The sequence below is a fragment of the Gymnoscopelus braueri genome, assembly GCF_963280865.1.
Source record: "Gymnoscopelus braueri genome assembly, chromosome: 5".
In the NCBI taxonomy this organism is placed as follows: Eukaryota; Metazoa; Chordata; class Actinopteri; order Myctophiformes; family Myctophidae; genus Gymnoscopelus; species Gymnoscopelus braueri.
Genome location: NC_137606.1, coordinates 30666518 through 30690446, shown reverse-complemented (window position 1 = coordinate 30690446; position 23929 = coordinate 30666518). Strand labels below are relative to the sequence as shown.

General features: G+C 39.2%; 2 protein-coding genes across 4 annotated transcripts in view; both read left to right on the top strand.

Annotated features, from left to right (window-relative positions):
• Positions 1-6046, top strand: part of stim1a (stromal interaction molecule 1a) — a 37566-nt gene extending 31520 nt beyond the window's left edge. The window contains exons 12-15 of one of the 3 annotated variants that reach the window (XM_080428905.1): positions 201-281; positions 1141-1204; positions 2074-2628; positions 2848-6046. In XM_080428905.1, the coding sequence (XP_080285031.1) occupies positions 201-281; positions 1141-1204; positions 2074-2599 (671 nt within the window). In that variant the 3' untranslated portion in view covers positions 2600-2628; positions 2848-6046. Of the gene's footprint in view, positions 1-200; positions 282-1140; positions 1205-2073 lie in introns of all 3 variants that reach the window. The other 2 variants (XM_080428904.1, XM_080428906.1) reach the window with 2 other exon arrangements.
• Positions 6047-6604: 558 nt separating this feature from the next.
• LOC308086182 (protein sel-1 homolog 3) lies at positions 6605-15497 on the top strand. The gene is made up of 23 exons (XM_080429614.1): positions 6605-6840; positions 6947-7421; positions 7567-7693; positions 7771-7892; positions 8012-8127; positions 8225-8286; positions 8428-8560; positions 8656-8791; positions 8901-9038; positions 9149-9354; positions 9486-9665; positions 10207-10326; positions 10960-11100; positions 11234-11296; positions 11419-11592; positions 12037-12164; positions 12259-12342; positions 12434-12524; positions 12690-12777; positions 12858-12967; positions 13738-13865; positions 14235-14337; positions 14429-15497. Exons 1-23 carry the CDS (start codon positions 6790-6792, stop codon positions 14519-14521), a joined length of 3069 nt encoding a protein of 1022 aa, XP_080285740.1. The 5' UTR covers positions 6605-6789; the 3' UTR covers positions 14522-15497.
• Positions 15498-23929: the final 8432 nt, after the last annotated feature.

The following is a 23929-nucleotide window of genomic DNA, read 5'->3' as shown; positions in this document are numbered from 1 at the left end:
AATGTTATGGTAGAACTTGCCACAAACAGAAGGGTTGACTTACTGCTGAGGAAAGTTGTACAGCTGAACAACTGCAGTAGTGACTAGTGAGTAAGTCTATTTTTATCCTCACTGATTACACTCCTTATTTGACTTCCCTCTCTCCCTCCATTACTTTTCTGGTCTTTGGCTTCCACCACTGTGTCATTGGCCAACGACAGATTCAACCTGGTTACCGGAACGCAGAGCCAGTGACATGTGGTCTGTGGGTTCAGACTGCCAGCCCCTGTGGAAATACTCTGGTTGGCCATTTACTGTATTCATGGTCGAACTCCGTCCTGAGTTCGGCATCCTTATCTCTTACCTTGAGTCATTCCTGTCAAAGCTACACAGCACCTAATTCTGCTATTAATGGCACAAGGTCATGTAGATGGAATCGGCTGAAAGCAAATGCTAACTAAATGCCTGGTTCATTCACATCCCTGACCTTGTCTTCCACTGCTTGCTTTGATTGATTCTTTATCTATCCACCACCCTCTACACTCTGTATACAATTTGTTTTTTGCAAGGGTATAATGTCTATTTCTTCACTTAATCCTTTCCTGCAGATGCACTTAACAAGACAAGCAAGACTTTTAACCTTTTCAGTACCATCCCCAAAGCTCTCTCCTTATGTTGTATTTGTTAATTTTGTCCATAATGCAGTGGCACGCATAAGACTCAAGTGGTGGAGTTCTTCAAGTCTTTGTAGTCTGCAAATAATATATCAAAAATAATTACCCATAATGAAATGGTGTTCCTGGTCAAATCAAAACATCCTTAGATAGATTTGGCATATTGAACTCAGGAGATAGCATTTTACTTTTCAAAGCCCCATTGTTTATTGTTATTAGATGGATCCCCATTAGCTGACGCCGGGGCGACAGCTAACCTTCCTGGGGTCCATAGAAGATGCACACACTATAAAAACATGAGAATACAAAATATGACATTATACAAAATAAAATACATAAGATTAACAGATGTGCAAACCACAAGCATTAAAGAAATTAAGTCTCTTACCACTTGTCTCCCATAGCGTGTCCCATTTGTATTAATTGTCGTGAGATCACGTTTTATTTATGAGTAATTGTTAATGATGCTGTCATTTTGTGCCCACAGCTCCCAGTATGATGTCCCTGCGCCAGCGCCACATTGACCCCCAGCTGGCCATGGGCTCCCAGAGGTTGGTAGAGAGTTCTCTGTTGGCGGGGCACCAGGGAGAGGGGACCCCCTACCCATCCCGGTCTAGGGTTACCTTGAGACAGTCACACAGTCAGTCTATGGGACAATTTGAGGCTTTCTCTCTGCCTTCCCTCTCCTCGGCTGTTTCGCACCCTTCTCTCATCTGCAACTCCAACCCAAATCCTCAATCTCTGTCTTCATCCTCATCCTGCTCGCCCAGCTCTGTGGGCCTTGGCCCTCATTCCTCCCACATCTATCACTCCTCTTATTTCCAGCCCTTGGACACCATCCCTGACCTCCCATCTCCAGATGTCCCCAAAGTGCGCACCATGCGTCGCGGCAGCTTCGGGTATCCATCTGCTCTCAATTGTAAACGCGCAACGCATGTGCGTGGATGTCATTGCCCCCACCCCCAACATCACCTATACTGGCCTTCCATATATATTGGTTATATGGTTTTCCCATAATCTTTCTGTGATCGTTTTAGTGGCCTTTTCAGCATATTGTTCTGCCGTACCTTTTAAAAAAAAATCTATTTGATTTATTTATTTGTTTTGCTGTGCTTTCTTGAGTTTTCCATTTTTTTAATTTTTGCTTTTACCTGCATTAGTCCACTCTTTTTTGTTTTCTTTTTTTAATCTCACAACTGCCATCCCCATCCATTTATTTCACTTCACATTTCAGCCCCCTCCCCATTTTCATGATCTTGGCCCTCTTCCTGCACTACTAACAAGTGTGGAGTTCCAATGTCTATAGCTTTGCAGGCATAGTGTGTAGACAAGCCCCGGCATGCAATGGTTTAACTAATCTATTTGTGAGTATTCAAACCTCTAATCTTTTCCCTTGCACTTCTTTTATTCTCCATCACAGGGACCTAAATCGCTCTGACTCAGACTCCTCCTTGTCCCTCTCCCAAGTTGGGGATCGGCTGTCTGCCTACAGCTCCAAAGTCCACCTGGTCAAGCCCACCTCTCTCACGCATAGCTCCTCCTCCCACCGTATGGACGAAACCACCTCTCTGCATGCCTACACGCCCAATGGGGGGAACCGTATTCATGAGGGAGGAATTCAGGGCGAGACGGCCCCTGAAAGCCCCATACTCATGAAGAAGGTGTACGGCATAGAGAAGTCTTCCAGCTTGGGAGAGATCAACAGTATGTCGATATCAGAGTCTTCCCGCTCCCTCAGCCCTAACTCCACTGAACCCGACACGCCATCGCCTACAGGAGGGCAGCCGCAGGGCACCGCAGCGGCCAAAGGCAGCACCCGAATCCCACAGCTCTCCTCTAAGAAGAGCCCCCTGGAGGAGGACAGTGGCTCAACAGGAGAAGACACTGACTCCACAGCCAGCCGCAAGAAACACACCTTTAAGATCTTCAAGAAACAGAAGAAATAAGGGCTATGAACTACGAGCTGTCAAAAACGGTTTGACTAACTTCTTTGTTCTGTTTTTGGAAAAGTCACCTTTTGGGATTTATTAATGGTCAAATGATGGCAATTTGTTGCCGCTGTGTCATTTTGTAGGCACCTCCTCTGAGGAACTGTGGGAGCAACCAACTGTTTTATCTTTATTTTGTCAATGTTGAATATGTGGGTAATGGGTAGGGTTGTATATTGGAATGTAAAGTGCTATTTATTTTGCAGGAAGTGGTGCCAGTCTGTCAAAGGAAAACAAGACTCCCGGGTGGATTTTTCTCTTGTACTTCAGTCTATATCAGTTTGCATGTCTTCACCTTCGTTTGACTGACACTTGAATGCTCTTAGTGCTTGCTTAATTCTTCGTCCTTAAAATCTCAGTACCCGTCGAGCCTACAATCCCAAACTGAATTCACACTCCATTTCTTTTCACAGACTCTGTGTTTAATTTCTTATTGATGAATACTTGGTTTTTGTTTAGTTTTTTGCCAATTTTGGTGTCTTCTGTGCAGGAGGGGAAATGGCACATATGTTGGCATGGGCCAGCTGGTCAACATGAGCTAGTAAACATAAAGTCTATCTCAGATAATTCCTCTGAGTACATGTGACCACGTGAAGTGCTAATTACAGACTAGTAGGGGCCTATTATGCTAATGTCCAGTTATATACGTTTTTATTCTGTGTCTTTGCATGAATCACAGTTTAAAAAGAAAGAAATCCGTCACAAGATGACATCAGTTCATCTTGAAAGTAGAAAAAAAAACTTTGGAAACCTAGCATTCAGAGCAGTCTGAAGCCTGAGCTTTGGGGATTCATTTATCATTAGTTTACATCATTATTTGAAACTTTGACCACCTTTTTTAAAGTTTAACATCTTACCGTGTAACATTATTTAAGGAAAAGCATAATAGGCCTGCTTTAACTGTATAAGTTCCCATGTGTTGAATTTTTTAAATTGCCATTAGCACATGACATCAATAATATATTTGTTACATTTAAAATGCAGACTCACAGGGAAATGTACATTTATTGTTTGTTAAATGCTTGTCAGTTTTGAAACCATGCCACCAAAATTAACACTGGTCCAGTAACACATTGACACACATAATGTGTTTACAACCAATAACCTTGCAAGACCAGAGGGCAACAATGTAAAAGTAGCTGTTTTTATATTGGGGTGGTGTCGCATGTGTTACCAGTATGTTTATGATAGTGAAGTTCATAACTTCACAGAGCTAAAAAGACCAAATCAGGCACACTTGTTGTGGAACCTATCCTATATACTGTACATGCTTTTAGCAACAACAGCACAAAAAAAAAGTACTGATGAAATATTGGCCTTTCTCCTGTGAAATCTATGCATCCATGATCTACATTTTGGTTCATAGAATGTTCTCATATAAGAGAAATGACATCCAAAAATGTTTCTCCAGTTTATGCTAGGCAGGCAGACAACATTTTGGTCCAGATTAAGTCCAGATTGAATAAACAAAAACGGGTGTGATATTAGTTTGTATTCATAGGCTACTGTTATCCTCCCTTTCACAAAAGTAAGCCACATGAACCCTAGCTATTCTGGGCATATCACAGTGAACATTCAGCAAAAATCCGCAAACATTCAGAGATAATTTGTGAATATTTAGAGAAAATAGCAGATTGTACACGCTCGGAACGCATCACGTTGAGACGTTTCGCTATTGACGTACAACAAGGTATATAGGGTTGAAATGAATAGTGAACATGGAATACTTTGCAGGAGTCAGTATTAATCAGTGAGAGGAGGGGGCTGATAAGGGCTGAAGAATTTGTAACCCCCACTGAGTGAGCAGCGGTAATATGAAACAAAGTCGGTCTGTTTTTAATTTACATAATATACACCAAAGCTCTGACTTGCATACAGTACATTAAAAATAGACAGGTTGATGTAGAAATGGCATCACAGATTAATGAAATAAATTGCATGTAGTTGTATAAAGCAAAACCATTTGCTGTATCTATAAGCTGCAGTAACTGTACACCAAGTTTTATTTTATTACATTTTTTGTTGCAGTTTCAATTATGGAAAATATAATTTATATTTAATTGCATACCAATCTTTAGAGGCCATTCTTAAGTTGTGCAAGCAGATGTTAAGAGACCAGCCTATCATGTAAAAGTGCCAAAAAACAGTATTGACCATATTTCCACACAGCAGCCTTTTTGTTCTTGCTTTATACTTGGGGTGGACCCCAAGTACGTATGAAGCGAGAACAGTGTGCTGGCTGTTTGAATATTGCCTACCATTGTATCAGGCCAGGTATGTGTTTAGGACAAAGTCCTTCAACACTGAACAAAAAGTGACAAATTTTAAACGTGTTCGCTTATTACTCAAAATAAATATTCTATTTCCTCAATACCCAGCAGTACAATCAGTTGTGCTAGGGTTTGCACCATAGTTATTCACCCCAATAATGTTTACCTATAGGAATCGGCAAGTGCACACATTTTCATGATCCAGAAAAATACAGTCTTCAGATTACCACAGCAAAAATGATTGTGCCATTTATTTCTGGTAAGAACACAGAACTATGCATTGGTAATGGAGACTGTTTTTAGACTACAGTCATAGGCACTCGCAATACAGTACACACCTGGGTATAATAAAAACTCAAAAAGTGATACAATAGACCTTTGTCACAGCAGCCATATTGGCATGAAATGTATAGTAATGTGCCGTAGTGTACAGTAAACAGGTCTTACCATAATGGGTTCCATTCAGGTCAAAAAGAGTCAGGGTGGTGCTATTGTGCAAAGCCTTAATTGGTATCATTGGTAATATCTGTGTTTACCTTACTATTTCATGTCAATATAGCTGTCATGAAAAAGGTCTTTTGTGGCTGTGTTCATTTAGGTGTTAATGTGCGCCAGCATGGACAGCTCCTTTGTAGTGTAACTTCATGCTGGAACATACTGTAGAAGTGAAATTCACAGCTTGAGCTTTGTTTACCTGTCAAAATGTCTGCTGTGAAGAGGTTCCATTGTGTAACAGACGGTATGGATGTAAAACATTTCTAAATCGTTTCTTTAGCAGACAGGTGAAATCACATTTTCTACTGGTACTTTAAACTAATGTAATTTGTACATCTTTTGCACGATGAAGCTGTAATTGGATTCTGCTCTCAGTGAGTGTGTGTGTCTGCCTTTCTGCTCCAGTACAATGAACTGTAATAATGCATGTCATCTGCTGTAACAAAACCTCTACTGGGTTAGGGGGGTGGATCAACTGGATCATTCGACTCCCCCCACCCTGTGTATTTCTCTATTTCTCCTTTTGAGCTTCTATTTATGAATACATATATTTGTACAGAGAAAATAATTTTGCATCTTCTGTGACGTTATATACTTTTATGGCACTTCTGCATGATAGCAATAAACTATTTTGAATGAATGTCAATGTGATTTGTTAAGGGAAATTATGTTTGACAGTAAATGCTGCACTGCCCTGTGGGTATGTGCTCTTAGATCTCCTGTCCCAAATCAAAGTGTTTTGAATTAGCTTACATTTACATATTGTCATGGCCTGGCTCTAAGGCCACAACAAATAAAGGGGAAACACAGAGGGAGGGTATGCAAAAAGACGTGGTAATTTAAAAATTTTTTTTTGAATAAAGTAAAAAAGTTTCCAACTTAAACAGGGCTAAGGCAAGCAAACTAAATCAAACAGAAATGTTCTTCTGTGGCCGCTCGGGAGTGGGAAGGAATGAAGAGACAGAGCAGGGGAGACAGTGGCCAGGTGTCTCCCCATCCCCTGATTGTCTCCGACTCCACCTCCAAACCAGCACTGCAATGATTAAGCACACAGTACACAAAACCCTGGCAAAGGCCTCAGTGGGCGTCACAATATACATATAATATAAAATTAATTGTGAAATGAAGCTTACTATGCTCCACATAACTGCACAGTATGTCAATAGGTGTGACCATGTGTTCAATATTTACCTAGTCGTGAGCACCTACTTCACTTGGGTAAAGGAGGAAGAGGTCCGGGTTGTAAAACTGTTTCAGGGCTTTGTATGTCAGAGCAATTTAATTTCTGCTACTTTGTTCCGTAACTTATCTACATTTTTGCTTTTTGCTGATCAGTTTTGTATACATTTTTATGGACATATTTGTGAAAAGACCACATGGACCATGGATTGCCATACACTATTCCATGTATTTCACATTTGCCTCAGTTTACAGGTAGGAATATTTCTTTCCTAGATATGGTAAAAATATCAGTGTTTTTTATAGCTAGCAGATGGCCTTATCAATGCTCTGCACTGCTTCTTGCTTTTGTCATACACAGGTTGCTTACGGTTTAGATAAAGTAACACTACTGAATCCTCCAGAAGAGGCTGTATCAGGCCATCATTTGAAAGTGCTTTATTCGTGTGATACCCCTGCTACTGTGCAGTTGGACTGTATTATATCTTTTGAGACTGGCACCACTTCCACTCTTCTGATAAGACACTGGAGCTGTGATCCTGGTAACCCCAGAGTAAGAACTCTGATACTGAGCTTGCCTGATTGGTTGGTGTACCAACCTGATGAGGTAATTCCACACACTCAGTGGGTGTTGAGCAGTCTCCTTCGAGCAACACTCAGGGACAGAGCATTTGAAGAAAATGACAGGTCTATCCGAGATCAGGATGTGGTGAACATGCAGCCCATACCCTTTCTCAGTCGCCCTTTCAAGCAACATCAACTCTGCCCGGCCTGGAGTACACAGATGCTCTGGCTAACCCAAATGACCTCAAGGACTCAGTGCCCATTGGAGCCAGGTAGGTTAAGAGATGCAATCTCATGACTAGAAGGTCTCTGGTTTGAGTCTGAATTTGGGGCGCTACTAATCAATATTAGAACTAAACTACTAAAACATTGATCGTTGTGCTGATTTGTGATCAGTGAAAACTTCATGTTATTCAGAAACTGTGTATTTGCTGTCATCGATGTACGCTTCAACTGGGGAGAAGTTTGGTGTGACAAAGACATTGCAGCCCTTCAACAGTGAGGTTGTAGAGCATTTGCGTCTCAAGGCTGTGTCTTATCCATGGTAAGAAAAAGCAATGTAGCACTTATCACTGCAAGCATCAGCAAGACTCAATTCAGCAATCTTTCATTTGCCTTTAGGTGTATGTTTTCCGTGTGGATATTTGTGATCAGACACTGCCCACAGAGCTTGTGTGGAATACTTCATCATATAGACTCCCATGATGACTATGCCACACCGTTGATATTCCTTACAGATTCAGGTCAAAATAAGTTTTCTGCTCCCACTTCTACAAATATTACAGAATGCCTCTCCTAATACAGCCATGCACCATTATTGTTGGGACTTAATGAGTCTCTCAACCCTTTGTCATCTCTAAAGGCCAGCTACACGTCCAGGTGAATGGAGAGTCTGGAGTATCTTCTGCATTCCTCTCTCCATTCAGAGTGCCTCTAAGTCAGTGGTGTAACCTCAACGTGGTGCTGCGTGGTAGAATGGTAAGTCATTTCTACAGAGGGCATTAAAATGGATATTACGCTGGGAAAATAAAGTCAAACAAGATGACAGCTGTTATTGTCTCATAATGGATCACAGGTTTCTTCATCCTTGGTGTGCATGGATAAGGAAGAACGTGTATTTAATTCTGCAGAACACACGTAAGGTTATGACATGACAAAGTCCATAACAATATACTGTACATGATCTACATATTTCTTGTCAACACTTCTTTATTCTCTTTTTAGATTGACACGCCTTCACTGTACTGTTAAGTGTGTATAATGTATATTCTCTTACAGATTCAGTCACACAGTAGAGTTGGATGACACAGCAGGCTATTTTGTGATCGGAGGAGGGAAATATGTCAATGGGTTGGAAGGTTATTTTGGGCCTTTGGTGTACTACCGCAACAGAATACCTCCACAACACATGGTAACATAGCCAGGTATTGAATAACCTACCATAAATTGTTCTTTATTTATTCTGCAACTGAATAATTTAACTCTCATTATTGCTCTGGTCTGCAGTCTGAAGTTGTTGTTCCAGAACTTATTAAGGGTATCAACCTGACAGGATGGCTACAGACATGTCAAGATTTCCACCTGGAGCTCGATGTGAAAATTGGTGCATATTCACGGATTGCCGGGAAGAAAGCAGAGTCTGGTAGTACACACATTGTCCACTAGATGCTAGTAAAGGATTTTGAAATGTTTGTGGGACATATACAGTCAATGGTAGGAATAAAACAGGTTGATTTCTTTTTTTTTTTCAGACAGTTGTGTTGATGCTTATTATAATTGGATTAAAAAGGATTCACTGCATTTAAAGTCACAGTGTGAACCCTGGGAGACGAGTATCCCCCAGAGACGACAGGCTGTCAAACTGGCCAAATTATTGGTTTTCAAATATGGTAAGAGGCTTGAACGATAAAACAAAATAAGTTCAACATAATTGCCAAAGTGTCCCTATATTACGAACAAAGATGAAATGTTGATATCCACTATCTGATCTCACATACAGGGGGCAGAAAGGTTGATTTGAAATCAGTGGGCAGTGCCCTCTACTCCTTATCCCTTCATAAGATGAACAAAGCGAGTCACACTGGAATAGTCGGCAGAGTAATACCATTACTGCTCCAAGCTGGCTGCTTAGGACATACCCAAGCTCTGCATTTATCATCTGTGCTCTACAGCAGTGGCCTTGGAGTAAAACAACAGCCCAATAAGGTGTGCTTATGTGTAAACCAGAGCACAAGCATATCCCTGTGGTGGGGCGAGTCCAATTTCTTTCCTTTTTTTTCAGTACACCTTTGTGGTGGTGTCGTCGTGACTTATTATTTGTACCTGTCCCTCTTTAGGCATGGCTATTGGCCCTGCTGGCAGCCCAGAAGGACTCTAGATTGGCACTCCTGCGACTTGGCCACATGCACCACCAGGGTGACCGTGGCATTCCCTTAGACCCAGACTTGGCCTATGGCTATTATGCCAACATTGCTAAGCAGACATCATTGGACCGTCACAACCCAACACCCCAGCAGGTACTGTACACCACTTTGCCTCCAGGTTCCTTTTATAGAAAATCATGTACAATCTAAAACGTTTTGATACCTCCTCCTGTAGCTTTACATCATTTCTTTTACCATGACAATCACTTTCTAAAGGATTCATGTATGTAATATATCAGTAATTTATACCTAAACTACATATTTCAGTGTGCAGCCAGCTACACAGCTTGACTGACATAATACCCGAAACAGATTCTTTAAAGGCTTGATTAGAGTGTTATTGAGAGTTGGTGGTCCTTAGACAAAGCTTTTTAATACTACATGACCAAAAACATACACATAAACAATAATCACTGTCATGACTTATGTGAAAGATAATTCTGTAATACACTGGATGATTTACAATGCCAAAGGATAATGCCCTCTGTTTGGTTTACAATGACTATGTAATGTCCCCAAAAATGCACTAACATTTTCAAGGAAAAATAAATGCATTTTGAACTAGCTTAGAATGCTCTCAGGAAGATCAGGAAAAATAGCAAATTAATATTCATTCTTATTTTCATATTATTAGAAGTTTGTTGAGTCTGTTTACCTCAATGACGATGAGACGTTAAAGCTTCAAACGAATGAGGGTCATCACATCTTCCAGTGGTTAAAACTACAGGCCCGCAATGGAGCTGCTGAGGCTGAGGTATAATTTTCCCTGCAATTTTTAAGCCTGATTTATACTTTTTTGCACATAATAAAGAAAATAGCCGATCTACAATTACAAGCTCACACCACATAGTCTCTTTTGTAAAACTACAATATTGATATAGTGGAAGAATGTTTCTGACACATGAACAACATGAGCGTGTTTTTTAGTTTGCCAAACAGGTGGTCCGGGACCCCTAGGAGGTCCTCAGAGTTACTACAGGGGGGCGGCCACATCTTTGTGTGATGGGAAACTTTTTTGTTTTTTTATATTAACCACTTCAACACTATAGCATCCCTATTCTGAGAGGAACATTAGCCAAAAATAGCAGACATGCTATTTTCAGCAAGGAGGTTTGGTGTGGAAGGAAAAAGGAGCAAATCAAGTACAGAGCCAAAGGTCAAGTTTACTAAGTATTGAGGGTTTAAGTGTTAAATGTCTGAAATAAACATAAAACATTGATTTACACAACGCTGAAGATAGTCAACAAAGCCATCTATGAAATCGATGAAAAAGTTTAATCTTTAACACAAGTTTACACATTATAGTAGGGGTCCCTGCTTCATCTCTCTACTAAGGGGTCCTTGGCCTGAAAAACGTTGAAGACCCCTGAATTACTGTATCTTCCAGCAAGCCATTGGTCGTATGCTGTTTTGGGGCCAGCAGGGGGTTTCTCCAAACATTGACAAGGCCATAAGACACTATGAGAGAGGAGCTGTCCGACTGGAAGACCCCGTATCCATGTATGACTATGCCATAGTCTTACTCCAGGTCAGATATTAATCACAGTGACACAAAGAAAATATGAACTGTAATATATTGACCCACTAGAAGAGTACTACTTATGGTCTGTTACAGTTCATATTTAGCTAATATTGAATATTCTGTTTTTTTTGCTCTGTAGGGACGTGGAGTGAAGAAGGATATCGCAAGAGCTGTCACTTTCCTGAGGAAAGCAACGGAGCAGGTTGTGTGTTGTTCATACTTAAGGTTACTGTGTGTGAGAACATAATCTGACACCTACATGCACTGTATGATTATGAGCCTATTTGCATCCTTATATTGCTGCTCATAATGTGCTCTCGACAGGGTTTTGCACCTGCAATGAATGCCCTTGGTTGGTACTATGAGCAGTTTGAGAAGGATTATGAGCAAGCAGTACAGCTGTGGGAGCAGGCGGACCTCCACGGGAGCCCAGATGCTGCCATGAATCTTGGTGTCATGTACTCTCAAGGCCTCTATCCCGGAAAGGCTGCAGACCAGGTTACATCAATTGTTCATTAGAGCCCGACCAATGCCCAAAAATGTTTTTACAGGATAAGAAAACAATTAAAAAATAAATAAAATAAACACATAATTTTTGATAGATAAAGAATATACACATAAGCTGAAACTTATTACCACCTACGACCTATTAAAAAATTGTCAGAAGATAGCAGATCTACAAGCTCTGAGCTTATAGATCTACTGTTTTTTAAACGTTTTGCCTGTGATGACTGATGACACGCCCCAAAATAAGGACACCAGGTTGAAAATTGTTAAATTATGACCATTATCATTTTTAGACCATTATCGGTCTGGCCAATATATCAGTACTGTTCATGCAATCTGTAGTAACCTGCAAGAATGCTACCTCAAAACTCTTCATTTAATTGCATTGGATGCAGTCTCATTGGATGCAGTCTCAATCCTGTGTCTTTCCCACAGTTCATGGCCTATACATACTATTTGAAGTCTGCAAGGAGAGGACATATCAGTGGAGCAATTGTCCTGGCTGACATGTGGACCACTGGGATACCTGGCCATGTCAACAGGCTCCCATTAGATGCCGTATTGTAAGCCACTAACCTTATTATTTTTGTGTTACCTCAGATAGAGGTATACCATAATAGTGTTACTGTATGCTAAAATCTCTGTGATGCAATACAGATGGGCAAAGTGGGCAGCTGAACACAATGGATACCTAGGAAATGTCTTACGGAAAGGCCTGGATTCCTATTTCCAAAGCGACATGTAAATGAGCTTATTTACATACAGTATACACATGCTATGTTGATTAGGAGGGTTGATTGTGGTTACAACGGATTAATATGCTTTCCAACAGGTTAATGTCATTGGTATATTATATCATGGCTGCTGATTCAGGGTTTGCAGTGGCCCAATTCAATGTGGCCTATCTATGTGAACAAAATATAGTAAGTGACAGAAATGTACTTTTCATGAAATAGCAGTCAAGCAGTGTTCATATATTTATATTTAATTATACCATTTTATTTGTCACACAAATATAAGAAGTTAATCCACTTTTTTCTGACCGGTATTTCATAGATTAATGTTGTTTTTACTCTGTGTGTGAATAGGGAGGTTTCCTGGACCCTGATTTTGCAGCTAATTGCATGATGCGATATTACAACCTTACAACCCAGAGTCAAAGTCCTGATACATATGGTGAATAAACAATTTGCTGGACAAAAATGAAAATAATTTTAGTTTGCAAACATTTCACATCACTTCTGTCACCTTTCCAGCCCTAATTAGAATGGGTGACTTGTTGTATGAGGGACGTGATGGGAGCCAGAAAGATGTGATCTCTGCAGCTCAGATGTACAAACAAGCAGCACTAAGAAATGAACCACAGGTATGCTTTAATTCATTACTTTAATTAAACCCTACAGCATATACGTTGACCAGGGTCCCCCAGGGTCCTGTACTTGGCCCTCTCCTTTTACCCTCTACTACATCAAATATCTTCGCTGGAAATGGCAATCTACAAGCTCACAAAGTGTTGCGATGTGACGCATTGTGAGCTGTACATCTGCTATTTTTGCAGAATGTCCGCCTATTATGACATGCCCAGAACATGCAGGTTAAATATGGTTATGTTACATTGTGTGTGTGTGTGTGTGTGCATTTATACCTAAGCCTTTGTACAATGCTACTTCTCATGTACAATATTATAATGAGTATGCTCCGCAATATTTGTGTTCTCTGATAAGAAATGGTCCATACTCAGCATAAATATAATACCTCATTGTCATTGTGCGTTCTTGTAAAATGCCTTGAGTGAATAATAATGTAGCCAGAAGTTACTTTTTTTTTTAAACTCTGCTGCTATATTGTGGAAGAGCCTTCCGCTACACGTTACGGAGGGTCTTATAGAAGTCATGTTAGGATTTCCTTATGGAACAGGGTAACAGATTTATAATGTTATTGAAAAGTTAGCTCTTGTTTTTGTATTCATTTTTTATTATGATGCGCTATTGGGATTTTAGTGTCTTTGTGTCTTAGAATCTTAGAATTGGGACCATGTTTGAAATATGTACTCTCACTAACAGGTATCCTTTGGATTCTTGTTTGGATGATAGTCCATCCATAAATAAATGAAATCAATCAATCAATTCTCCACAGGCATGGTATAATCTGGGTCTCCTTGCTCAAGATGGATATAGGCTGCCATTGCCTGTTTTGCTTGAGCTGGGTATACCAGAGCTCTATCTAGCAAACAAGACTGTGCTTCTAACTACTCTTTACACCAAGTGAGTACTGGTTGTTTCTATGAATGTTGTGTAGAGCAACCTTTTTAATTCGAAGAACCCCCAGGTCGATATGCATTAGGCTACGGACCACCATTTGGTACAATTTAATTTTGTATCTCTGGGACCCTAATCTACATTGTAAAAAAAAACGAATGGAACGGGTCCATTTGGTTCCTAACTATCAATCATAGCTGGGGACTGCCCGGAACACCCTCAAGGACACCAAACCCCACGTTGAGAACCAGTGGTGTACAGTATGTACAGTTCATACACACGTACCCTCTTCAAAAGACACCAGTCTGTGCGTGCGTGCGTGTGTGTGTGTGAGAGAGAGTGCGCGTAAAACCTTTTTTTCTTCTTTTTTTACAGATGCAGAGACTCGGAAAGAACAGATTCCTACTTGCCTTGCACTCTAGCCCTCTACAATGTATATTTACAAATATTCAAGCAAGACTACATAAGTACTATTGAGGTTTGTATGCTTTCTATGGATTTAGTAGGAGAAACATGATTTGAGGTGTATTGTATTGTTGATTGTATTGTGGTTCTCCTCTTCGTCACAGGTATCTAGTGCTGTTGCCATGGCAGTTGCAGCTCCACCAGTCCTCTTTATCATCCTGGGTGTTCTAAGGGCTCGGGGCTTGTCTCTTCATTAGGCACAAGAATCTCCTGGGTGTTCTAAGGGGTCGGGCGTGTCTCTTCATTAGGCACAAGAATATTTTCAGACTCATTTCTGCAACCACATGGATGGATTGGTAGCGGAGCTAGCCAATGGACCAACTCTGTGACACTTTGATAGCACATTAACAGTTTAATCATAATCTGTGATTGATTGACTCTTATTAAATTGCACTAAAGTTGATTTGTGCATTATCTAAAAAAAACACATTTTAAAAAGAATGGACTGACCTTTATGAGAAAACTACTGAACAGCATAACAAAGCCAGCTGAAGATTTTCTGGAAAAGGTCCCTATGTCTCAGTAGTGATAACTTCAGTGTGTGCATATGAGCTCCAGGATTTCATGTAATTAATGGCTTTTGGAGCCCCAAGCTCATCATGCAGGTCTGGCATGGATTCTAGGTACAACAAGCTGACATCTACTGTATAGTCAGAAACAACAGGGTTTGGAAAGCACATCGGCACCCCTCTAATTAATACAGCATGTTAGGAAATGGTGGCACTGGAGCAGAATTGTTAGATTATTAGTGTGGTTGGCTGGTTGCTGAAAGCAAACAATATAATTCTTCAAGTAATTACAGTATAGCAATAAATCGCAACTGGGCTGGTCACCTCCTGTGGTAGTGACCTTCAGTGGAATATCTGGAGAATAAACTGTGTATATATAACTTTATTTAGACATTGTTGAAAGAATGTAACAATGTAAAATGATGGGGGTGCCTGGTGTCTCAGCCAGTTAGTGCACAGCACAGACCATTATGATGCTCCTTGAAAGCTCAAGCACCTGCTCTTTTTTGGCCTTAAAGATGCACTCTGTAACTTTCATGTCCTATTAGGGATTCGAACCTGGTGGTCCCCTGCGCAAATTCTGACATTTTTACTACTGAGCTAATGGAGAAGACTGCTTGCTCAGGGGAGAGTGGTCCTACCACCAGACCACGGGATCTAAATAGAAGAGCAGGGAGACCTACAACCACCATAGTTGTATTAGTTATTTTGCATTAAGGCCTACCCCATTAAAATGAATACATCATTATGAATTAATTAATGTAATTCATTTCCTGTACATTTGGTGTGAGTGGCTGACACTTGCAGATATAATAAAAATGGTGTTTAATTTCGAGGAGTTGACAAAAAACACATTATGTGGAATTGTGACTGTGAAAAATATAAGCTGCCAGTGAAAGATTGTATCAAAAATATATTTTGTTAAGTTACACACTGTCCGTATGACTTTAAGTGCCTTTTTTGCAAGGCCTTTTGTTTTCTCATTTTAATTTTAGATTTTATATTTGTCCCATGAATCATTTTTACATTTAAAAGCGTATTCAATTCCAAATTTACTTGAGTAAAAGTACAAAAGTATTGGTATCAAAATGTACTTAAAGTAGGCCTATCAAAAGTAGAAAGTGCTCATTATTATGCAGAAGACCCATATCACAAGTTTTGTATGTAATATATAAAATGTGTAAAATCTGTTAAGATCTACAAGCTCAGTTGTGACCTTAAAGATCGGCTAAAGTAGCCTATAGAGCATCGCAGTTCCCGCTCGCTTCCTGGTTTTTCCTGGTGCCGGAAGAAAAAACTCAATGCATTTTTCCATTGACATTTCCAAAAATATTTATATCTATTAATTTAAGCCTCGAATCAAGCCATCATGACATGACATGAATCATGACCATAAAACGTTTTTTTCTGTGATTTCTTTTATTTTATATTTAATTAAATATACTATATTTAATAAATACCCTTTGTTTTGCCGTTTTCAAAAAAAAATATCACAGAATCAAACGTTTTATGGTCATGATTCATGTCATGTCATGATGGCTTGATTCGAGGCTTAAATTAATAGATATAAATATTTTTGGAAATGTCAATGGAAAAATGCATTGAGTTTTTCCTTCCGGCACCAGGAAAAACCAGGAAGTGGGTGGAAGTGGTTGTTTTACAAAGTTGACTAAAGTTTTCCAATAATGTTGTGGAGTAAAATTACAATATTTGCCTCTGAGATGTAGGCTAGTGGAGTAGAAGTAGGCTATAAAGTATTGAAAACTGGAAATACTCAAGTAAAGTAAAAACACCTCAAAAGTGTACTTAAGTACAGTACTTGAGTACATTACTTTACACCACTGCGAACTGCGACGTGGCCAAAAGTCCATTGGGTCCTTGTTGGGTTTAAAATCCTCTTAGCAGACCTTGTATTGAACTGTACTGAACTTTTTTTGGCTAATAAAGTGTTCAATCAATCAATCAGCTTAATTTGGCACAGACTGGTGCAAAGCGGACGGAGCAACATCAGCACCAAGCCCTGAAACATCATGGATGAACTTCAAACTGGTGTTTGCATTTTCTCCCCTTTTGGCCCGTACATCTACATAAACGTTCAGATTTCAATATAAATATAATATAAAGTGCTTACCCTATGGCCACGGATGTTGCAATTATGTACGGACCCTCAAAAGTACCCGTATCTTCCGTATTGTTAAATAAAAAGCATTTTAATCCGATTGGTGGCCTTTTTCTCATAGTTATAATATATCAGAGTGCAATACACCTCCCAACCGATAGTGTCGCGTAGTTGAAAACAAATGGGAAAAAACGGAGAAAATGGCCACCAATCGGATTAAAATACTTTTTTATTGAACAATACGGAGGATACGGGCACTTTTGAGGGCCCATACATAATTTTGACATCCGTGACCATGGGGTAAGCACTTTATATTTTAAATCTGAACGTTTATGTAGATGTACGGACCAAAAAGGGAGGAAGTGCAAACATCAGGTTGAAGTTTCGCCATGACGTTCCTGGCAGACGACCGTCGTGTGAACCATGGCTACGGACGGAGCAACATTCAGCACCCATATCCACCGTGACAGCCAGCAACCCGAGCCAGGTAACGTCGGTGTGTTTGCCCTAATTTCTTGACATTGTCTCTCACTGTTGCTAAATTAAAACACTATTAAAACATAATCAGCCTAGTAGGTGCGTTATTAGTTTAACAACAAGGAAGATAAGCTGTGTGAGCTGTAAGTAATGGCGTCGCCGCGAAGTGAACTGTGAACTTACTCCAAACAAAGCCATTCAAGGAAGGCTCTGACTTCAACAGGGTAAACTAGGCAGAGCCTTAGATGGCACTGAAACTAGCTAGTTTGAAATTGTCAGGCAACTGAAACTACAGCTCACGTTGAATCAATTATTATGAATGGAATCAGTGGTGTAAAGTAACTAAGTACATTTACTCAAGTCAGGTACTGTACTTTCTTTTCCTTTTACTTTACTGAAGTATTTCAAATGTTCTGTACTTTTACTTCACTACATCTCAAAGGTAAATATTGTACTTTTACTCCACTACCATCATTTGAAAACTTTAGTTACTATAGTTACTCTGTAGATTTGTATTATTATTACCAAACGTGCATTAACCACTTTAGCCCCTTATGAGAGGTTCATAATGGGGCTATAACCAATTAAGCCTTAATTATATTCAGCTATTTGGTAGATCTACAAGCTTACAACACGTTGCGAGCTTGTAGATCTGCTATTTTCAAAAGATTTGTATACATTGAACTTGTGAAATGGGACATTCTGCATAATGAGTACTTTTACTTTTGGTGCCAATACTTTTGTACTTTTACTCAAGTACATTTTAAATACCGGACAATTACTTTTAACAGAGTATTTCTAGATTAGTGGTATTGATACTTTTACTTGAGTTTAAAAAAATCAGTACTTTTTCCACCACTGAATAGAATTACAATTGAAAACCATTAAAGCAAGGTACTGATTGAGCATTTGTGTAGAGACAAAAAGAAGGAGATCTAAATGTGTGAGAAAATCAATGCCTGATAAGAACTTTCTGGCTAAATGTTGCACTTTTAAATTACAGTGGTACAAGATGTTTTTCTTTAAAGTTGTACAATGCAAAATCACAAATAACGATTTTTAGCAACCTCTGCTGGTCACTACCGTCACTGCATACAATTTCCCTAGTCCTCGATTACCCAGAATTCCATTCGTTTTCACCGGAAGCCGGAAGCGTTTCAAAAAGCGATCTTTTAATTGTTTTATACTATCTACGGATCGTTTCTCTTAGCCAGTGGAGCATTAGTTACCATGAGCTGTGCTTTCTTTTTCTGTTCTTTTTCGATCTCCCAATCCTACATTATCTTAAAACTAGAAGGTACTGTTCCTGAAGAAACAGTGTGGGATCGCTAAGAATGTTGATGGTATTGAGTATTGATAGTGTTAGAGTTAAAGGTTTGAAAGGTTTGAAAGGTTCTAAAGGTTTTAAAGGTTTTAAAGGTTTTAAAGGTTCTAAAGTTTTGAAAGGTTTGAAAGGTTTGAAAGGTTTAAGAGGTTTGAAAGGTTTGAAAGGTTTAAGAGCTTCTAAAGGTTTGAAAGGTTCTAAAGCTTTGAATGGTTCTAAAGGTTTGAAAGGTTTCAAAGGTTTGAAAGGTTTAAGAGGTTCTAAAGGTTTGAAAGGTTTAAGAGGTTCTAAAGGTTTGAAAGGTTTAAGAGGTTCTAAAGGTTTGAAAGGTTCTAAAGGTTTGAAAGGTTCTAAAGGTTTGAAAGGTTTGAAAGGTTTGAAAGGTTTAAGAGGTTCTAAAGGTTTAAGAGGTTCTAAAGGTTTGAAAGGTTCTAAAGGGTATTTACTTTAAATTATTTTTAGTCACTTTATTTACTTTAAAGTATTTTTTACTAATTTTTACAACTTTTAAGTATTTTTACTATTTTTTTCAACTTTTAAGTATTTTTACTCATGTTGAGTACTTTTAAGTATTTTTACTCAGTGTAAGTACTCTTAAGTATTTTTAATCAAGGTACTTACTTTAAAGTATTTTTAGTCATTTTATTTACTTTAAAGTAGCTTTTACTAATTTTTACAACTTTTAAGTATTTTTACTCTTTTTATCAACTTTTAAGTATTTTTACTATTTTTTTCAACTTTTAAGTATTTTTACTCATGTTGAGTACTTTTAAGTATTTTTACTCAGTATAAGTACTCTTAAGTATTTTTAATCAAGGTACTTACTTTAAAGTATTTTTAGTCATTTTATTTACTTTAAAGTAGCTTTTACTAATTTTTACAATTTTTAAGTATTTTTACTCTTTTTATCAACTTTTAAGTATTTTTACTATTTTTTTCAACTTTTAAGTATTTTTACTCATTTTGAGTACTTTTAAGTATTTTTACTCAATATAAGTACTCTTAAGTATTTTTACTCAAGGTATTTACTTTAAAGTATTTTTACTCAAGGTATTTACTTTAAAGTAGCTTTTACTAATTTTTACAACTTTTAAGTATTTTTACTCTTTTTATCAACTTTTAAGTATTTTTACTATTTAAAAAGTGAAATATCTCTAAAAGTACAAATTATTTCAAAAAATTCTAATGGTAGCCAATATGTCCTAAGTAGGCTGAACGTTATAGAGTTGGAACGGAGTTTCTATCTAAAAGTATGAATTTCTCCATTGAAATGAATGGGAGTTTTTTAGAAGTAAAAAGTGAAATATCTCTAAAAGTACAAATTATTTCAAAAATTCAAATGGTAGCCGATATGTCCTAAGTAGGCCGAACGTTGTAGAGTTGGAACGGAGTTTGTAGCTAAAAGTATGAAGGACTAGTTAGGGGCCAAAAAACTGTACCAAAAACGTACCAAAACGTTGAAGATAACAGTAGTGTGATCGCTTTAGCGATCCCACAATCAGCGTGAGGTTCCTTTTTGTTAATAGCGCGGTAGTTCCTGGCCAAACAGGAAACCGTTGCGGTAGTTCCTGAGGACGTCGGCCACGACGTCATGACGTTGGCCAGGAACGTCATTTTCCCGGGAAAGTCCCCCCCGTACACGTTCAATACATGTTCAAGCACATGGGGGGACCCCCTGGGGGTCCGTGTTGGGACCCCCGTGAAACATCGCGGACCCCTTCGGCTGGGTCTTTTTTTCTTCATGAAGGTGGTTGCTTGTTTCTGGCGCACATCTGGCAACACTGACCTGCTGCTTGTCTTTTCCAAACGTGGCAACCCATACTGCCGGTCGGTGGCGGTGCTCACGCTAAAGGGAACAAAATGGTGTACCCGTGATGTTGTCCGGCTCGCGGTGTTTCGGTGTTGCTCGGCGGTGACGCTAAGGAACAACATGGTCGACCGTAATGTTGTGAGTTTGTGCTGGCCGCAATTAATTATGCTCCGAGGGGGCAGATGTGTGGTGATCTATGAAATGTAGCCTACGCCACCCGTAAATTAATTGCGCGCGTTGTGGCTTGTGTTGTTAGTGACATGTGATATGTTGTTGTTGTGTTTAGTGCGAAACAATGACACGGGGAAATTATGGCTTTTCATCTTTCCAATGTATTATAGGATGTGATCTCAAAGGTTAAATTATTCTGTTTGAAGAGTGGGGTTCACATCCAAAATCGACAAACTTACAGAGAGACACAGATTTGTTTAATACCAGTCTATTGACTCAAACACACCATCCAACTTCTCTACCAACCTGTACATTGTCAGGATTCTGCCATCTAATTTTAAGACGACTTCAGTCACTTTCAAGTAGCTCTTAATAGTTTTGACGTGTGATGTTATGCATATGAGAGATGGGAGCAAAATAAAAAAAGACATCATGCTGCAGGTTTCCACCTATAACTAGATCCTGCATAGATTGTTATTAATCTTACCTCATTGGGCTTTAAATTACCATAAGTGCATGGTGCCCATGCTTGTGATTTGGAGCTTGGGAGCCTAGAGATGAATAAATGAAGGGAAAGGAAGCAGTTGTTCTGAAGTATTGTAGAATCAAATTAGTTTATGTCACTGAGATGACAGAGATTTTTACTCCTCGTGTATTGGCTTACCAAGAATGCGGCCCCCATGACAATCTGCATTATGAAGGCAATCTCTCTCCCTCTCCTTTTTCATCTCTTTCCATGTCCACCTCTTTTCCTCTCCTTTCTCTTGCTCCTCTTCTCTCTCGTCCCTCCCTCTCTCTTTGCAGATGGGCTGTGTTTTGGACTGCGAAACAGCACGGTGCCAGTTTTGAGTATGTAGCAGAGGCATAGAGAGGAAACTCTGTGCTCGGTCAGGCAGAAGAAAGAGCTACTCTCGGGCGTGGGGGATATACAGCAGAAAGACATCACGGCAGTGCAGTGGAGTCTCAGATACAGGTACTGCAAAAGTCTATGTGAGAAAGAGGAGTGGGCGGGAGTCTCTGCATGTGGAGGGTGATGTCAGCTTGGCTGTGGTGGGTACATAGTAACAGTACCGCCCTACAGTATGTATTTTAAAGTGTGGCGGAGGACTGGACAGATGTATTGATCTGAGAGTACTGGAAAAACTAAAATTTACATTTCTTACCCAACTATAAACAATATTATTTATTTTCTTAATTTTTTTTATATGATGTCAGACTTTGAGAAATGCATTGCTACTTTATGAATTGCACAATTGAAGCTACAATTACTGATGCCATTTGCGCCATTAAATATATAGTATATGAGAGATTTTTCTCTTCCTTTTCTCGTGTTGTTCTAAATGTTGTAAAAACAGCATTTATCACCAAACTTTGTTTCATGTTAGATTTTTTTTAATGTTTCTCGTCTAACCTAATTATATCTGGTATCCATTATCCTGAAAAGACAGACCTATCGTTTTTCATCTTAATATATTTAATCCGTTGATTTGTGTTTACGGATGTTTATTGATTAGTCTTTTGACCTGAGCCAATGACTCATAAATAATGCTATTACCAACACAATCCACAAGCAGTATAATCCTGTCATGTATAAGCAATTTACATGATTTACAAAAGCATGTATTCCATTAATATTACAGTTCATATTCAGTTGTGCATAATTTGATTAATCCTGAAAAATGTCCCTTGTGTAGTAGAACTGTGTTGAGAATGCAGTAATGCTGCAAGTGTTTACTTCCTGTTGATAATCAGTGTTGGTTTGCTGCAGGTTTGGGAATGGGAAAGCTAACTAACACCTTTTGAAGCAAAATGGTAAACAGGACTGTGGCCAGATGTACACGATCCACACCTACACCTACACCCCTTCCCTCACACTTAGATCAGCTAACACAGGGTGTCTGTCCCTCCCTTCCCTGCTATACTGTACCTTGGCCAACGCTCCAATCGTCCTAGATAGACTCTTCTCCCTTCTGGCTCCCAAGCTGTGGAATGACCTTCTCTCTGTCAGGACTGCGTACTCACTCCCCATTTTCGACCTCAGTCTGAAAACTCACCTCTTCCGACTCCACATCACACCGTAACACTCCTCATCCCTTCCATCACTTCTGGTTATCTATTGATATTCACACAATGTCCTCTTATTTACAGTAGATATAGACATACTTGACTATGGTACTGTATATGCTAGCTAGATGATTGGAAGAATGTGCTTGATACTAATTCCTGCAATATTTAGACCTGAGGCATATTTTAAAACGCCTTCTAAAACCCAACCAAGTTTTCTGAAAAACGGATGCTTTCCCGGTTTTAAAGGTATAACAATAGGCTTTCCAGGTCTTAATCGTTTAAGAGTACAGCCTTAATATTAACAGGAAAAGAATAGTGTTGAAGTAAACATGCTTTCTTAGACCTCCACTGTATGACAAAGATTGACCATTAGATGCAGGAAACGTTTGTTTGTTTACTGTTTCTTCTCAGTCACACTGGTCTGAAACCGGAGCAGGGTTCTCCCCATCTCTCCAGCTCTTTAATAAACAGAAAATACATTTTCAGGTGGGTTGCCAATTTCAGCCAATCAGAACAGAGTACTAGTATATATCAGCTTTAATTTTAGTTTAAACAAAATCTGTTCATTTCTTTGTGTCATCACTTCCAGTTTCACTTGTTTAATCTGTATCCTGTGTGAGTTCTTTCTCCTGATTGGATACAATTGGTCATCGTGACCTGAAAATGCATTTTCTGTTTCCTAAAGAGCAGGAGAGACAGGGAGAACCATATTACTGAACAAACACTATTTAGCAATGATAACTATCGGAAAATAAAGCTACCGTAAATTTCGGACTATAAGCCGCTGCTTTTTCCCAATTTTTCGACCCTGCGGCTTATATAACGGTGCGGCTTATCTATGGATTTTTACAGCTGACGGCCACTAGGGGACCTCCTAAATCTATGGATTTTACACCCGCGGCTTATAGTCCAGTGCGGCTTATAGTGCGAAAATTACGGTATTTAACTCTTATTTTAACAAAACGATAATCCCATACCCTAGCTTTAACTTGTCCAGGTTCATATCGAATCATCATTTAAACTTTAGTTAATCTACAACCCGTTAATCTACAGTTACTTTTCATTGCAACATCCTATACAGTAGTTAAACAGACTAAACCTTGTGCCAGTATTTTCATTGTTGGCCAT

What these genes read in the sequence shown, in the direction of transcription:
- LOC308086182 (XM_080429614.1), top strand. Translation starts at nt 6,790, where the DNA reads ATGGATTGCCATACACTATTCCATGTATTTCACATTTGCCTCAGTTTA. An exon ending in CGGGAAGAAAGCAGAGTCTG is followed by an intron (nt 8,792 to 8,900) that starts GTAGTACACACA and finishes TTTTTTTTTCAG; the next exon opens with ACAGTTGTGTTGATGCTTAT. An exon ending in ATGGAGCTGCTGAGGCTGAG is followed by an intron (nt 10,327 to 10,959) that starts GTATAATTTTCC and finishes TGTATCTTCCAG; the next exon opens with CAAGCCATTGGTCGTATGCT.